This window comes from Mugil cephalus, chromosome 2, assembly GCF_022458985.1.
Source record: "Mugil cephalus isolate CIBA_MC_2020 chromosome 2, CIBA_Mcephalus_1.1, whole genome shotgun sequence".
Classification (NCBI taxonomy): Eukaryota; Metazoa; Chordata; class Actinopteri; order Mugiliformes; family Mugilidae; genus Mugil; species Mugil cephalus.
In genome coordinates, this window is record NC_061771.1 from 7,508,539 (window position 1) to 7,525,554 (window position 17,016).

The 17,016-nt window shown below is 43.0% G+C and overlaps 2 protein-coding genes across 2 annotated transcripts in view; both read left to right on the plus strand.

Moving 5' to 3' along the window:
• The first annotated feature begins 185 nt into the window (after window positions 1-185).
• Window positions 186-5,399, plus strand: as3mt (arsenite methyltransferase). The gene is made up of 11 exons (XM_047579578.1): window positions 186-332; window positions 499-538; window positions 1,080-1,204; window positions 1,283-1,433; window positions 1,562-1,698; window positions 1,785-1,854; window positions 1,963-2,044; window positions 2,132-2,263; window positions 2,902-3,041; window positions 3,126-3,248; window positions 4,403-5,399. The coding sequence occupies exons 1-11, from the start codon at window positions 319-321 to the stop codon at window positions 4,508-4,510; spliced, it is 1,122 nt and encodes a 373-aa protein (XP_047435534.1). The 5' UTR covers window positions 186-318; the 3' UTR covers window positions 4,511-5,399.
• A 1,734-nt stretch (window positions 5,400-7,133) lies between these two features.
• Window positions 7,134-17,016, plus strand: part of cnnm2b (cyclin and CBS domain divalent metal cation transport mediator 2b) — a 39,385-nt gene continuing 29,502 nt past the window's right edge. Inside the window, exon 1 of the mRNA XM_047577690.1 lies at window positions 7,134-8,732. Coding sequence (XP_047433646.1) covers window positions 7,247-8,732 — 1,486 coding nt within the window. The 5' untranslated portion in view covers window positions 7,134-7,246. The remainder of the gene's footprint in view (window positions 8,733-17,016) is intronic.

Consider the following 17,016-nt stretch of genomic DNA (forward strand, 5'->3'; position numbering starts at 1 on the left):
AGTCATTATAACTTGACCCAAGTAATTCAAATCCTTCCTATTGTCGAATTTCCTTGCTTCTAACATCAAATCTGTGGACAGCTGCCTAATACAGCCCGCCCTCTGATAACCACGACAGTGAGATAACAAGTGCTGCTCAGTGATTACAAACGGTCACAAGTTGTGACTTATCAGTGTCTGCAATATAACAACAGGGGGTGCTGTAGAGCAGGAAGTGACCTGCGCAGTTTGTTCATTTTATCGATAGAGCACTATATGGCGCACACTGTTCAGACTTTACTCCTCGAACTGTGGACTGTGTAAAAACCGCAAGTCACGATGGCCGATCTAAGGTACGAACAACCGAAGAATCGTTGCGCATTGTAGTTACAACAACTGGTAACCCGCTGTACAACTTGTCATTAACTGTGACGGCTACAGCATTGTTAGGCTGGCAGACAGCTAATAGCAACATACAGAAAGGAAGTTAACATGTGACTAATATCTTCTGTTTTTTAGTGTACATGCAGGAGATAACGCCATTCACGTGGACGTAAAGGTAACGTGTGACAATAATCACTTGTAATACTATACATGTTCAAACCACTGTTCAAACACTGTTGCACTTGAGTCAACAGTAGCCTGGTTGTCGGCTAACGATGAATGTATGGAGCCACAAAGATGACTTAAAATGATAAATAAATACAAGGACGATTAAATACATAAATATGTCAATGGGCAGCTGTAGTAACTGGAGGTGTAACTTCGGACTGAACAGTCACAGGTTAGCCTGTAAAGTAGGAATGGTCAGAAAGAAGCTGAAGTAATTGTTTCTTTCAATGAAACGACTCAGAATTAGGTTTCTATCACTAACATTCTTCGTAACTATTTTGTTCAAATAAATGAATTAATTAAATAAAATTCATTTTCTAAGTATTTGTTATTTATTCGTGTATTGAAGTGTGTATTTCTGCCCTTGTGAAGCCCTTGTGTAATTAAACAGTCTGGATTGCTTAACTGCGTTAACTGCCAATTTGCTATGATTAGAAGTTACTATTGCCAGTTTTTTTTTTTTTTTTTTTCCCCCTCTGTGAAAGCAGAATTACTATACCAAGCTGAAGAAAACTTCGGAACTGAAGACCAATGCCTGTGTGGCTCCAGCTCAAACAATCCCTGCCTTTGTTCACCAGGCTTTGAAAAAAGTGCACCCCGAAGTCACTGCTAGGTTAGTGGGCTTGCACTTTCTGTTCTTGTACTGACACTGAATGAGGCACAGCTCCTGATGCATTTCTGTCTCCTACAGGTACTATGGCTGTGGTCTGGTTGTGCCTGAGTGTTTGGAGGGCTGTAGGATACTGGATCTCGGCAGTGGAAGTGGGAGGGACTGCTATATGCTGAGTCAGCTGGTGGGCGAGAACGGCCATGTCACTGGCATCGACATGACCGAGTCCCAGGTACTGTACGTACATCACCATCACAGTGTTGCCCTAGCCCTGAAGTAGCTGCACTGTTGAAGACTGTTACAGGCTTTTAAATGAAAACTTGCTCTTCTAGTTAAGACTCTGATTTTTTTTACTTGTAGCTTGAAGTGGCCAGGAACTTCGTAGACTACCACATGAAAGAGTTTGGCTACAAGAAGCCAAATGTCAGTTTTGTCCAGGGCTACATCGAGGCCTTATTGGAGGCAGGTCTCGAAAAGAACTCATTTGACATAATCATGTAAGATGTCTTTCTCGTCCCTCTTTGTCTCCAGTTGTCATGCTTTGTATTTATAGAAGTATTGTTGATTTTCTTCTGTCAAATAGTTCCAACTGTGTGGTGAATCTCTCTCCAGACAAGAGACGGGTACTGGCTGATGCTTACAGCGTCCTTAAGGTACGCTACTTTTAGCTTCGTGTAGTTATTACATGGTGAATTCTGAACTCGTCAGTGCAGTTTGCATCGATGCTCACCGTGTACACACCATCCTACTGTCGTCTTTAGGACGGCGGTGAGCTGTACTTCAGTGACATCTACAGCAGTGGAAGACTAACAGAGGAAATAAAAAACCATAAAGTGCTATGGGGTGCGTCAAATTAATATCCTGCTGCCATAAAATCCCAAACACCTGCCAGAGTAGGAGTGGTTAAATGACTGAGGTTTATCTCGGCAGGTGAGTGTATTGGCGGAGCGCTCTGGTGGAAGGATCTGCTGCAGTTGGCTGAGGAAGTGGGCTTCAGCCCCCCACGGCTGGTTACAGCCAACGTGGTCACTGTTGACAACAAAGAACTACAGGACATTCTGGGTTTGGCACTGTTTTCTACTGTCACTTACGTATTGCATCTTGTGGGCTCCCTTATTTTCTTTATACTGATCAAAAAAATAATCATTTCTTTCCCACGTATTACAATGGAGGAAGCACTGGGGTATTACTCCATTAAATGTCCCGTTAAACTGGTAAAGGAGCAGGCTTAATAATTGATACAATTGTGCTTTCCCCTACTAGGAAAATTCAAAAGGCCTCTTCTGTAATAAACAATTTTAGCATTTTTGACAGCCGTGCTTGTATAAAACGCTGTGAACACTATGAAGTAATGCTCAAAGTGGTCTGCTCTGCTGGTTAATATGTAACAAATCACTCTAATGGTATTTTTTGTTCAGTAAAATGAGGATGTCAATCCTTTGAGTGGCGAGCCACTCATTTATTTTTCGTTAAGACTTACCTGGAATCCAAAACTTGGTTTGCTTTAATAAGCTTGTAGGGCTCTAATTATACACAGGATCTAGGTTCTGCTACTGTTAACAATAGCTTCTATTTGTGTTGCACCTTAAGGGTCAGTTTTTTATTCAATAAAGGAGCCCCTAAAAATATTTGTTTTGTGTAGTGACTGATTCAATTACATTTCAATAGATTTTTTTTTTTTTTTTTTTGTGGTAATACAGGTGACTTTAAGTTTGTTTCTGCCACGTACCGCTTGTTCAAGATCCCAAAGGGCAACGCCAAGGCCTGTCAGGTCATATATAACGGGACCATTACAGGAGTCGAAGACAGCTTCCAGTTTGACTGGCAGTACACCTTCAAGGTCTGTACATCCTGCAGTAGTAGAACAACTTCTTCTGCTCATGCTCAGTATGTAAACCATATCAGCTGTGGGTGTATTTCACAGGCCAATCAGGTGGTGAAGGTGGATGGAGAGGTTGCCAGCATCCTGACACATTCGAGATTTGCAGAGGATTTTACCGTCCAGCCACCGGAGGGCTCCTGTGAGCCCTGTGGAGTCAAATCTGAGGTCAGTGTCAAGTTCAACTTTCACAAATGCAAATGTCTTTGTCAGATTTGTCTTTGAGCACTAGAGGTCGGTGTGTTCCTGGTGTCAATTAGAAAGTGTGTGACACACCCAGAGAGCCCCTCTGTCAAACTGTGCACACAAACACACACACACACGTGTGCACTAGGACCCATGCTGCACATCCTCACACTCGCATACCAACTCAAACGTACATACACACACATCCACACGCACAAGGTCAAGCAGCTGTCTTGGAGTCATAACCACACTGTGGAGTCGTGCTGGGGAACCTTGAACAGGAAGGAATGTTCTCTTCTCTGTTAAGAGAATGCCATCTTATCAGCATTCATGGCCATTCTGTGAACTCATCTAGTAACACCACTACACAAAGAATACCCTGGCCCGTTAATCACTGATGACACTTTTATTCTGCTGTTGAGCGATTGTCAGAATTTCTAGGTGAATTAGACATTGTGATACTTAATCCAAACCTGCCCCATGGTCTACCCTTTAGGCTGCCCTTCTAAAGTGAAATCAGGTCTGAGATACATCGCTCTAATCAATGCCGCTCTTTGGTGATAATGATAATAAAAAGCCTTTGGTTGTGCCCATGAATGCACAGCTACTGCAAAATGGTGATGCAATGAATAATCAGTGTACACTTACAGCCTTAACTTAAAGCCTTAACTACTATCATATAGAATATGTAGCATAATTTACTTTTCAAACATTTCTACATTTATAATATCTCACATTAAAATACATAATTCTGTCAAAAAACACTTAAATGTAACTGTGTGTGTGTAACATGAACTTAGTCCTAAATGACTAGTTTAGGTTTTTATTGGGAACATCTGGGTGTGGTGCAGTACACTTGGATCTCACGGCTGTTAACAACCAGATAGTGACGTATGCACAATTAGAGGATGTTGTTTGAATTAATTTGGGTTGTGTCCTACTTTCAGTTCTAGTTTAGAACAGAAGAAGCTGTAGGTTCTTCAGGAAAACCCAATGAGTTCAGTTGCCTTTGTTGCTTGTTTTTTTTTTTTTATTATTTATTTATTTTTTATGTACCATCAGCTAGATGACTAAGACTCTTAAAAGTCTTGTTCTAACCTACTAATGTGGTCTGCCTTGTTGAACTATTTACACAGGAAGACGCTGTGGATCCTTTCAAGCTGGCTCTTCAGTCGGACATGCAAGGCCAGCGTTCGACCACAGGGGGGTGCTGCAGTACACAGTCTACTGCCTGCTGCAAATGATGTTTGGCAGTGAAGGCCCAGCATCCTACTGTGTCCACATGATAGCAGCACATCAACAGGCTTGATTTAATGATGCCTTATGCAGGGTAATTGTGTCTTGTTAATGTTGTCATTGTTAATTTTACTCATGCACGTGTGAGATAGTTTTTTTTAATTTCACATGCCTATACGTCATTTCAAAAAATAATTGCATACATATAGTGACAACTTTGTATTAAGGAAATATCCAAATATCCATTACTGGAAACTGCAAATTACTTAACTTCTTCCTATACAGCTTAATTATCCCACTCATCCCCAACCGCAGAAATTAAATGGCATATATACGCATATAGGGTGGCACAGTGGCTCGGTGGTTAGCGCTGATGCCTCCCAGCGAGAAGGTCGAAAAGGAGTCCAGCTCGGGCCTTTCTGGGTGGAGTTTGCATGTTCTCCCTGTGTCCGCATGGGTTTTCTCTGGTTTCCTCCCACCTCCAAAGACATGCTCGTTAGGCTGATTGGTGACTAAAATTTGACCCTAGGGTGTGAATGCGAATGCGAATGGTTGTTTGTCTATGTGTTAGCCCTGTGATAGGCTGGAGACCTGTCCAGGGTGTACCCCGCCTCTCGCCCGATGCCAGCTGGGATAGACTCCAGCAACCCCCGCAACCCTAGTGAGGATTAAGTGGTATGGAAGATGAGATGAGATGAGATATACAGTATATCATTCACATTCACAAAAAAATCTGTCATTCACAGTACTCAATATGTGACAATAATTGAACTGATTCATTCAGGCAATATATCCGCAGGGTGGACATCAGTGTCAGCAGTGTTCTGATTAACATCTGTTTCATTATGTCAGTTATTGCTTCTAAGGCGATAAATAAATCATTTCAATCTGTGTAAATGTCGTATGTTTGTTTTTGCACATTTGAAATTGTGTGTTGTTTGCACCATTACTTCATGTAGCGTTTCCAAGCCAGAAAAACAAAAATGCAGTAAACAGATTGCAAGATCGTATTTTTCTTCTGGTGGGATTTTACTGCAGGACGAGGATTTCAACATAAATCAGAATGAGCTTTATTCAGCCATGTATGCACCACGCATACAAGGAATTTGACTCTGGCTACATGTTACTTCTCAACGTAGTGAAGTGAAGTACAAGTATGTAAGGCAATGATAAAAACAAACAGTGAGAGGCATACAGATGGTGTGGACAGAATATACAAGGTAAAGCTTTGTATATAGGTTTGAGGGTGATAACCTAGTCTATATCTCTCTCTATATATTGCAGTTTTTCACAGTAAGAAGTATATGTGAATTTGCAATAAAGTAAAAAGTGAGGAGCAGCACTTAAACTGCAATAATATGAGTGATCAGATAAATCAATAAGGCAATCAGAAACATAAACATGCATATTGATATTATTATTATTATTATGATTGTTACAGTTCTTCAATCTGAGAATTATTTTCCAAAATTAAGGCTCTGATTTAAAAAAAAATCTCAAGTAGGTAGTTCTTTATTGTCTTAGAAGGGAATAAAGGTTTAATGGGGTATTTATACAATGTTATGCAATGCAAATAAACAGAGATCTCAGTCTTCAACTCAATACCTCTCAAGATAACTTAACATGTGGTATTTATTACTATGTATGTATAGTGTATAATGTATCGCATGTTATTCCTAAGATAAGATAAGACGTACCCTTATTTAGCCGCTGTAGGATAAGTTCAGGCTGACGCAAACTATAGAATAAGAAGAGAGTAAGAGAATACAGTCATCTGCACATACACTCACTTGCCTGTTTGTTGGTTACGCTTCATGGAGGTTACTGTATCCACAATCTGTTTAAAATGGCTCATATAACTGCTGATTCAGCTGTTTTCCTTATGCATGCTTAACACAATTGTAATGTGTTTCTGTTATTATGACAACCCCGTTTATTATCTGTTATTATCTATTAGCGGGCTCGGGCAAATAACAGAAACACTTTAGTGTTTAATTCAATCCAGTTTAACAGCACCACAGACTACATCCTCCAAAATGACCATACAGCTGGATGAGCGCTTTTAATGCTGTTCAACTAAACAATGTAACAGTCATGAAGGAAGATTTGGTGCAGGACTGCTGCATAAGAATACAGTCGTTTTCATTAATGAACTGGCAAGGGAGTGCACATGTGCTAAGCAAATGACAGTGATGATGAATATTAAGCACGCCTGGTGCATTCATACTTAAATGTATTTTTCAAGTGCAAAATTCTTGCTTGTTACTTCTACACAGTTAATGCGACCACGTTCCATCTGAATACAGTCATTCTGACTGTGTAGTGTGTATGTTACTATCTCTGGGGGGAAAAAAATGTCCCCGCTAATGTAACCGTGGCCGTCTTCTGCAGTCGGAGGCTAGATGTTTTAAGAAGTCACGAGTAGAGTTCCGTCTGTCTCTTAACATGAGGTGCACTTGTTTTGGAATTTGATTCGAGAAGGAGGCTGCAGACGCCCCGCCCCCTAGCCAGCGGGGCCAGCCGATTGGTCGCCACCGTCGCCTGTCTCGGGGACATCAGGGGAGGCACGAGCTGGCCCGTAAGCCTGCGCTCGCGAGGCATCAGTGTCGGACACGTAGTGGGAACGAGCAGGTCCCGATGCACAAGTCACGGCAACCCTGGGCGGAGATGAAGGCGGACTCCGACTGGCTCTGATTTTTAAAAGCCCTTTTCATTCAGGAGGTTGGTTGCCAGCGGTTATCAATATGGCAGATCCGTTATCCCAGCCACCCACCGCTGCAAAAATGGCGTCACTTAACCGGGTCCGAGCTCTGGCGATGATTTTCTTAACTGTCACTGGCTGTTGTGTCACCCCGACAAGTGGCAAAGAAGGGTCCGAGGAGACCGTCATCATAGGGCTCCGACTGGAGGACACGGACGACATTTCCTTCATGGATAAGGGCTACCTGCGGGTGAGTGAGCGGTCTCGGGTGAAATTGAGGGTGTACGGGCAGAACATCAACAACGAGACCTGGTCCAAAATTGCATTCACGGAACACGAGCGGAGCCGGGCAGTGGGGAGCCTTGACAGCTCCTCGGGGGATAACCAGAGCCAGGAGGACTCGTCCGGCTTGCATCCCTGCGGTATTAGGACTTCGGATATAATTATATTGCCCAACATCATCCTGAACAGAAAGACGTCCGGAATAGTTGAAATCGAGGTCAAACCTCTGCGGAAGACGGAGAGGAGTAAAGCGTATTACCTTTGCATCGCCACCTCGACGCCGGCCGTGGCCGGGATGCACGACCCGTGGACGGAGAACACCTGGATCTACCACGATGGGGATGACACCAAAGTGATAGTGGTGGAGGAGAAAAAGTTTCTGCTGCCTTTCTGGCTCCAGGTCATCTTCATCTCCATGTTGCTTTGCCTGTCCGGCATGTTCAGCGGCTTGAACCTGGGGCTCATGGCTCTGGACCCAATGGAGCTCCAGATCGTCCAGAACTGCGGCACGGAAAGGGAGAAGAATTACGCCAAAAAAATAGAGCCGGTCAGGAGCCAAGGGAATTACTTGCTTTGCTCGCTTCTGCTCGGGAACGTGCTGGTGAACACCACGCTGACCATCCTGCTGGATGATATCGCGGGTTCGGGCTTGATCGCGGTGGTCATGTCCACCATCGGTATCGTCATTTTCGGGGAGATCGTGCCGCAGGCCATCTGCTCCAGACACGGCCTCGCCGTCGGCGCCAACACCATATTCCTCACCAAGTTCTTCATGCTGCTCACCTTCCCCGCGTCCTACCCGGTGAGCAAGCTGCTGGACTACCTGCTCGGACAGGAGATCGGGACCGTGTACAACCGGGAGAAGCTCCTGGAGATGCTGCGCGTCACGGACCCCTACAACGACCTGGTGAAGGAGGAGCTGAACATCATCCAGGGCGCGCTGGAGCTCAGGACTAAGACCGTGGAGGACGTGATGACGCCGCTGAGAGATTGCTTCATGATCCCCGGGGACGCCACCCTGGACTTCAACACCATGTCCGAGATCATGAAGAGCGGCTACACGCGCATCCCCGTCTTCGAGGGCGAGAGGTCCAACATAGTGGACCTGCTCTTCGTCAAGGACCTGGCCTTCGTGGACCCGGATGATTGCACCCCGCTCAAAACCATCACAAAGTTTTACAGCCACCCGTTGCATTTTGTGTTCAATGACACCAAGCTGGATGCGATGCTGGAGGAGTTTAAAAAAGGTGAGAAAGATGATGCCAGATGTTTCCATCTAGACTTGACACTCTACTCTGTGCCTGTTATTAGGTTGGTCTTTCACCTGTCAGCCCTCTCTCTCTGGGATGAGGCTGTGTCATGGTGTGTAATAGTGTTGAAAGAGCAACGCCTTGATCTTTGCATCTGTAGGTCAAGTTGCGGGAGTGCAAACCTGTATAAAACCTGATATTCAGTAGTAGTAGCAGGAGGAGGAGGAATGTGTAAGGCTTTTGCGAGATTTCAGCACCGTGAAGGAAAAAAGAGGATGACGTCGGAGTTGTTTTGGCCTCGCGGAGCAGTGAAGCGGTCACGCCAGTAGTAAGGTGCACAGCCCCACCAGTCACTTCCTGCTGAGAGGAGAAGGAGGCGTCCTTATCTCTCTCCATCGCTTCCATTCAGTGTTAATGTTCACACTCTCCTCCTCGTACTTACCTTGCCCTCCTCTCATTCACTCTTTCCCCTCCCTTTCATGTCTCTCTCTCAGATTTGTAAGTGCGTTAGGACATGTGGGAATGGTGCAACGGCAGTGCTGAGGTTATCAGGTGGGGGCATCTTGTTTGAGAACCTGCTTAAATCCCTCTCTGCCCCTCGTGTGCTCGCCTCCCAGTGATGGTGGCGATAACTCCCTTTGTCCGGCCCTGGAATGCAGTCGTGTGGATAATGAATAACAGCCTCTAACACCCTCATGTGTTGTGTGTGTGTTGTGTACGTATGCGCATGGCGTTTGAGAAAGATATTTACCTCACCCTCGGTTTATCTGATGTTTGGCGTAGCCGCCCCTTCCTTCTGTGTTGTTGCCTCTGACCAAGTTATCCCTGGAGGATATGGCAGATCTGGCCTCTTCTTTCTTTACGTCCAGATATGTGGGACAGGCGCACTTGTCATCTACCAGCATCTATCACCGCTTAAAAGTTGGAGGAAACAAAGGCAGGCAGGGTTGATGCATTGCATGCTCATTAGAATATTCACTTTGCTATAAGAGGATTAATTGGAAAGAAAAACTGAACAAATCATTGAGCTCCATTACCAGAAACTAGGCGAAGCTCTCCATGCCAAATTAGCATTACATAATATACTATTTGAGGGGTGTTTGTTTGTTTTCATCACAGCTGACTAACAGTTTTCTGAGTAAACAGAACAAGTGCACCTTCCAGTGTTATATTATTAGAAAACGAATATTGCCAGATATGAAAACAGCACTTCATCTCCCCATTTTTTTTTTTTTATTGCACATCCCTATTGTGGTTGAAAAGCTGACGGAACATCTGATTGAACGTTTTTGCGTACCTGTGTGTTTACCTGCGAATGCTTTACTTGAGGACACGCTAAAGGTGAACGTCCATCAAAAGCCACGCATTCCCCAGCAGAGCTCGGACCGTTGGTCACTCTATCAAGAAATCGCAGAATAATTAATCTGCAGGTGTTTTGATGAGATTAACCAGTTAAATGAGAGAATAATTGACAGATTTACCGATAATCATTATTTGCAGCTATAAGTCAGTGACACAGAACTCCACTTGTGGAAGCAAACTTTGCTGCTCTGATGCAGGATCAGTGATCAGTTAGAGTCCACTACTGCACATCTGCACCACGTCATATCATCTGTTTTCACAAGAAGTGACCATTGTTTTTCTTTAGATGCACGTTGTAATGAAATAACCACATTAAAATCCATTTTAATTTTAATCAAACTAACCGTCAGCATGAACTGTCAACTGCTATCACATTCCCTCTTCATCTTCCAAATTGGACCTCACAATATGGCCTATATCTTCTATAACATCATGGAACATTGCAACGGTGATACGACTTGTGATAGATACAGAAGATACTGCTTGCTGGCATTTTCCTCCCTCCTGTATCAGCAGTCTTGCTAGCCAACTCTAACTGAAACTTTAAACTGTAAACTTTAATCTGTCCAGCCAATCGGTGTGGATGCCTGGTCCGTGTATCCAGGGCTCCATTAGCCAATGCTAATATCGATTTTTAAAAAACAAATTACGTCAATGTATCTGCCGATGCCTACTGGTAGTAACGTTGTATATGAGTGACGTGATGGCTGTCAGGGACTCTGCGCTAATTGCTGCTCAGCTGTAATTCATATGCATATTTAGCTAAATGTTCTGCAGATGTGAATAAGGAATTTGTTCTGTTAAAAACTTTTCATATTGCATATCATATCATATCATATCATATCATATCATATCATATCATATCATATCATATCATATCATATCATTATACTAATACTAATCTATAGATCCATGCAGTATTGACAGTTATATATATATTTATATGTGTGTGTGTACATTTTCACATAAATACACACATATATACCTATTAACATGCGCCTACATATACACATACCTGTCTCCATTATATATACATATGCATACATACATGCATATGCGTGTTATAGTGAAGGTTATTAAATATATACAGTATTATACAGTATCAGTATAAAGTGATAATGTACTATTATATTATATCATATACATATTATAGAAATGCTTAAATTGCTAAACCAGTTATTTTTTTCCATTTGTGTCCAGACATCAGCCAGCTCTTTGTAGTGGCATTACCTTCGAGTTGCCTGCACGTTTCAGTTTAGCCAAAGCAGGTTTACCTGACAGTTGCGGCGAGCACACCTTCTGTGTGGCCGCTCTGGTACAACATCTGCACATAACATGCTGGAGGAGCGGCAGTGACGCTTTCCAAACATCTGCTTTTTCAAACACTTTCAACATGAAGATTACAAAACACTGGGGGAAATGCAACTGTGTAAATAGCTGCACACTTGTTGAATTTAGCTTTTTGGCTATTTTTAGTTTGTATATTTGTATGTCGGCCGTACTCTGTCCCGACTTTTCATTGCATGTCTTTTGCGGCAGATTTATTCAGCATGTTCACAGTGACAATGATAACACGGTTTTTCGGTCAGCGCTTTTCCGAACACTTGCCAGCTAACTAGCTAACTGATGTTCGTCAGCTGTATTTTTTATGTGGAGTTTCTGGCTAACGCGCTGTGTGTCTAAATGAAGTTAACCAAAGCAACCTTGGAATAATTGTATGGAAATCCACACATCAGCCTTGTTGGAAATGTGTGCGTAATCCAGTCAAAGGAAAGTTTATCTGTAGTATTATCTTGCACATGTTTACAGGTGGCTTTAATCATTTCAGATGATCTGGGTTCATTTGGATTAGTTTTGTATACCTCTTTTTATCCTCCCACCGGCAGAGAACACACTTCTTTGGTATGTCCTTGGTATCGTCGGCATATTTCATCACGCACATTTAACTGTGGCGTGCGGTTGCTGTGCTGAGCGTTCCTGGCCGTACACCAGAGGGAATTCGCCTTCAGCCTCTCATGGAAGTCATAAGCAACTGTTGTAGGGAGGGCTGCGGGGTCAAAGTTTCCCGTCAATCTGGCTCTGTTCACAGCGCACACTCAGTTCAAAGTGCTTTGTATTGTAAGTCATTGTTAATTAATTTGATGCCGCTTGTGGAGCTGCATAGTCGTCTGGAGTCTGTTACAAAAAAAAAAAAAAGAAAAACCCAAAACTCGCATTAGAGAATGTGACGGAGCAGTTGTTTTGCTTGAATTTAAACTTTACAATATTACATAATTTACTCCAGGACCCATTCTGTCATTCATCAAGGCTTACAGCTTACTCAGAAATCAAAAGTTAATAAAGACAGAAAAGAAACCAGCTCGGTTTTGCTGGTTTGTACCCAGTTCAACCCATGCCCTAGGTCAAAGGTCACACTCAGACTGAAGCTTTTTAATGCAGGCAGACATCTTCCCGGAAACTTCTGACCTCTTCATTAATTGCTCTCTGTCTGTGACCGCAACAATTACTGTCATCCAGGGGCTGCTCGTCAAGCTGCAGGTTTACCGGCTAATGAGTGGGCCAGTGTGTGACATTTGGGAGCAAACCAAGTGGCTTAGTCAAAAAACAAGAATTTAGCTGCCCTCCTGACTCCGAGTTGCGTGTGATATTCCTGAAAGTGAAAGTTATTCACTGGCTCACATGCAGTTTTACCAGCCTTGTGAAAGGAGGAAGGGACCTACTGTAAATCAGGTTATGCACAGGTATTCGTTTGAAACGCACCGTGCTTTCTGCCTCTGAGGAAGGCAGGTCACTTGTCCAACAGACATACTGCCTCACTTTGTCTTATCGCTAACTTGTAAATTATGTATGTGCATTGATTTAGTTACTCCGTTGCCTGCCAGTAATAAAAACAGCCTTTCATATGTTTACTAAAATGTTTACTATTTCTACAAGCCACTATGCACCCATTTCTGACTGTGTTCCTCCACTCATCTGTCGAATATCCTCATGTTGTCTTCTGTCTGTTTCGTAGCCCTGGGTCTATATTCTTCACGGTTAAAGAGTGAAGTCTCCGGTGTAGAGGGATCTGTATGAGGCTTGGCACGTCTTGAACTAGTTCCCCGATCGCTGCAATATAGGCCAATCTATGCTTAATTCAGATTCTGCAGCCTTCACGGTCTCTTTCCTCAGTAGTTTTTCTTAGAGCGAAACTCATTTTTTTTCTCTTTCGACTTTGCTGAGTTACTGACAGCCAGTTTTGTGCTTTACTTTAAATGGTTTTATTCTCTCTGGGGTGTTTGTGTGGACCGTATCGTTGCGCATGTCTAGCGGGCACGTCGGGACTGTTTGCCTGGTAACCCTTGGTGCTAACACTGCAACAAGTGCTGGGATTAAATGGCATCATGTTGGTAAGAACACTTAATGTTTCCTGATGAGGGACACTCCTTTGAACTCAGCAAGACCTCTTCTGCCAGCAGCTCACTTTATCACAACTTATTACTTTGCATTTAAGGTTGTCTGCGTCTTGCTGCACTTGGCATTAGTAGAAGAAGTTCTCTTGTTTGGAATGTCATTTTCTTCTCACAAGTAGCAAGAGGCCAACATTGTAAGCTAACATGCTAACAAATTAATTTACTATTTGTCCTAACACCTGTCCTGCCTCTTGAGACCTATGTAAAGTCTTTGAGTTTTCATATGAACTAAGTCCAGCATTTTCGGTAACGGTTTAAGATCGACGCCCTAAACTGCTGTTGTAGCAACCCCCGTTGTTTGGTAACTTTTTCTCTGTCCGTCCATTGACTCGATTCAAAGGTCCACTCAAGCGGCTGTACATGCTTCAGCCCATTTACTGAAAGCCGTGGATCACTCACTGCCAACTGTTTCTCCAGCTCACCATAGATTTGTAGAAATGTACTGGATGTACCATTGGTCATCCATCAAAGTGAACATTTCAGGAACTTATTTTCTCTCGTACTAGCTCCAGCCTTTCAAGCCTTGGGTTTAGAGGCCTGGTGTTGCAGAAGACACAGCAAAAAAGTGACCTTTTCAAAAGATCACCACTGCTCATCCTCATCTTGAGTAACTTTTTGATAATTTAATAAATCTTGAATTTATATATCACATAGCCCATCCTTCTATCTAAGCTGTGGTTAGAAATATCAATCCTTACCGTGACAACTATTTACCACAACTTGTCCACCTGGGTTGAACATCTCTTCAGTTAACCCATTGTTATCAGCAATCTAAATGAAGAAGCCGATACCAGTCTTCATATGACGTTTGAGCAACTGGCTGATCAGAATGACAGAAAGATAAGACACATCTACACATGGGACATGAGCTGAGATACAACACACACATGTTGGGGAGTCTACTTGTTGAGAATGATATTTGTGTGTCTGGTGTTATGGCTCAGCGTGTAGTGGTTGATTTATACACTACAAACAAACCATCTGCTGGGCAACTAAGCAAGAGTGATGAGCAATAAAACCAAAACACTGAGCTCAGAGATGCTAATGCGCTCTGAAGAGGTGCCAAGTCAGGTGACACTTTTCAGTGGGAGCAGCTCCTTCCACATCACAAACAGTTGTTGTTGTAAATGGCAGACTTAACAGGAAAAGAGTGGCGCCTCTCCTGCAGCTCTCTAGCCATGGCCTTTATCCACACCTGAAGGGCAAATCAGGGCAAGGGAGCACCTCCTCCCAAATACTTAACATTAACTGACATCATGTATTCATGTATTGTGTGAATGAATGGGTAGACATATCGTTGTGACCATCAACGACTGGTTTGCATACTTTTGTACTTGATTTTTTAAAATTAAGATGATGTCACGATTCCTCTGATGGACTTCCTAATGATTATTAAATGCTTATTAAATCACAAGTTGATTTTCATAATTAAGGTTAAGTATTTGTTTGGGTTGTTAAAACCTTCATTAAGGAGATATAAGATTACTTCAAGGCATAATAAATAGTCAGTTGGTCTGGAACATACAGGCGACCCTGTACGGCTATTGAACATGTCGATTCAGTGTACTCCTTGTCTGCAACGTAAAATCTAAACCAAAGAATGAACGGGTTGACTCCTGGCGATTTAGATATTGACAGGACTGAACTCTTGAGTTTGTTGTTGGGTGGCTTTTGAATTGGCCTACATTCTTCAGATTCTGGTGCAACATGGAGTAGGTTTTTAAGACCCGATTAGTACTAACAGTTGAGGAGTGTGAATCTAGACGCGGAGCATTCCCAAAGCCTGTCTGATCTGGCATTATGACTTTTCTTTACATTCACTTTCTGTGAGTTAACCACGAACCCCGGTGCGACCTGCTGCAGTGCTTTACCTAAACACTTTTTTTTTTCTAATAAAAAAAAAAAGAAAAACCTAAACTAAAGTCTCGTGTGCTGTCCAGTCCGTAGTCGCGTAGGCTAGCGGCATTACGCAGCACTGCCCTACAACTCCTGCTTTTGTTGTTCACCTAACCAACAATTGTGTCACTGCCGGCTTGCTATATTTGGCTAGAAAATGCTTTAGCCCTTAAACTCTTCCACTTGGCAAACCAGTGTGCAGGCGGCAAAAGGTGCGACAGAAAACAGAATCACAACGAAGTCCCTGTTGCCTTGAACATGACGTCTTATGAAGCCAAACTTTGAAGAGGAGGCGTCTTTTCTGGAAGACTTTTTGATATAAACCTCTGGATCTGACCTCGTCGTCTCCGCACAGTAGATTTATTCCTATGCAGTCCTGATGAATCAATGGGCTGCTTATAGTGGAGTGACAACGGGCTTTTATGAACGTATCTTTATCACTACGTCATTGTACCAAAGAGGTGAGTGTTGCACTGCTTTTTCACAGCTTAAATTTTTATATGGCTTGGCTAACGCTGTTTTGTGCAGGTAGTTAAGGAACTGAGTCGGCTTGCGGCGCATGTTGCCTAGGATCTGCAGCCGCGCACTACTGAGGAAAATTTGTCATTATGCAATCCAGTATGCAGCCACCCCCACGTTGCTTTTAATAAGCTGTTTCCCAAAACAGCGACCACACTGGTCCTGTGTGTGTGTGTGTGTGTGTGTGTGTGTGTGTGTGTGTGTTTTTGGGTTTTTGTTAACAGATTGTTGAGATTTTCTAACTGACATGGATCTATTACCATAACAGGAGGCATAGAAATGTGCGCTTGTGCATGAAGAGGTTGGTGCTTCGTTTCTAACAACTAACTATTGACCTGAGTTTGAGTGTGAGTTACTTGAGTGGGAGATAAAAACATATTTTAGTTTTGACCGCTCGCATACTACATACTGTAGTGTGTCTTTGAGAGACGCTCATTGATGCTGACAGAGTTGATTGAATGGTCTGAGGAGATTCCCAACAGCTTATAAAGAGGAAAGAATGGGTGTTAAAAACCTGCAGACTGTGATCACAAATCTTCTTCAGTTTTTAATCATTTAATGATTCAACTCATCCCTTTAAGAAGTCGGAACTTTAGACTGCCGTCATTATACTTTTCCTATTTTATGAAAAGATCTCTATTACAGTCCCCTTTAAAAGTCATTCATTTCGTCTGTGGTGAGCGGAAATGTTTGTTTTGACTTTGCGATATCATCAGGGTAATCTGGGTGTTGTGCATTATGTCATTCTTATGAAATGAAGGGAAATTGCTGCGATTACTGTCGCTGTGGGGTGATTAGGAGAAGGAGAAATATTATGCTGCCATCATTATGTCTGATTAGCAGCGGCTGAAATGTGCCAATTTGTGAAGCGCGCTCCAAGCGTCAGATCTGCTGCGAGGATTGTGCTCTCGCTGTAGCAGTCTGTCATACTGGTGACTTTATTGGGCTCCAGAGGCAAGCGTGCCGTAATGAAGCATTGCGTGATACTGGAAGCCATGATGGACTGGCATCTCTTTGAGTCTCTGAAGTGCAGTAATGCTGTGACTAACTGC

Bases quoted from the DNA above. Each gene is read 5' to 3' on its own strand.
- as3mt (XM_047579578.1), top strand. The intron at 1,434-1,561 runs GTACTGTACGTA...TTTTACTTGTAG, and splicing joins TCGACATGACCGAGTCCCAG to CTTGAAGTGGCCAGGAACTT. The intron at 1,855-1,962 runs GTACGCTACTTT...TGTCGTCTTTAG, and splicing joins ATGCTTACAGCGTCCTTAAG to GACGGCGGTGAGCTGTACTT.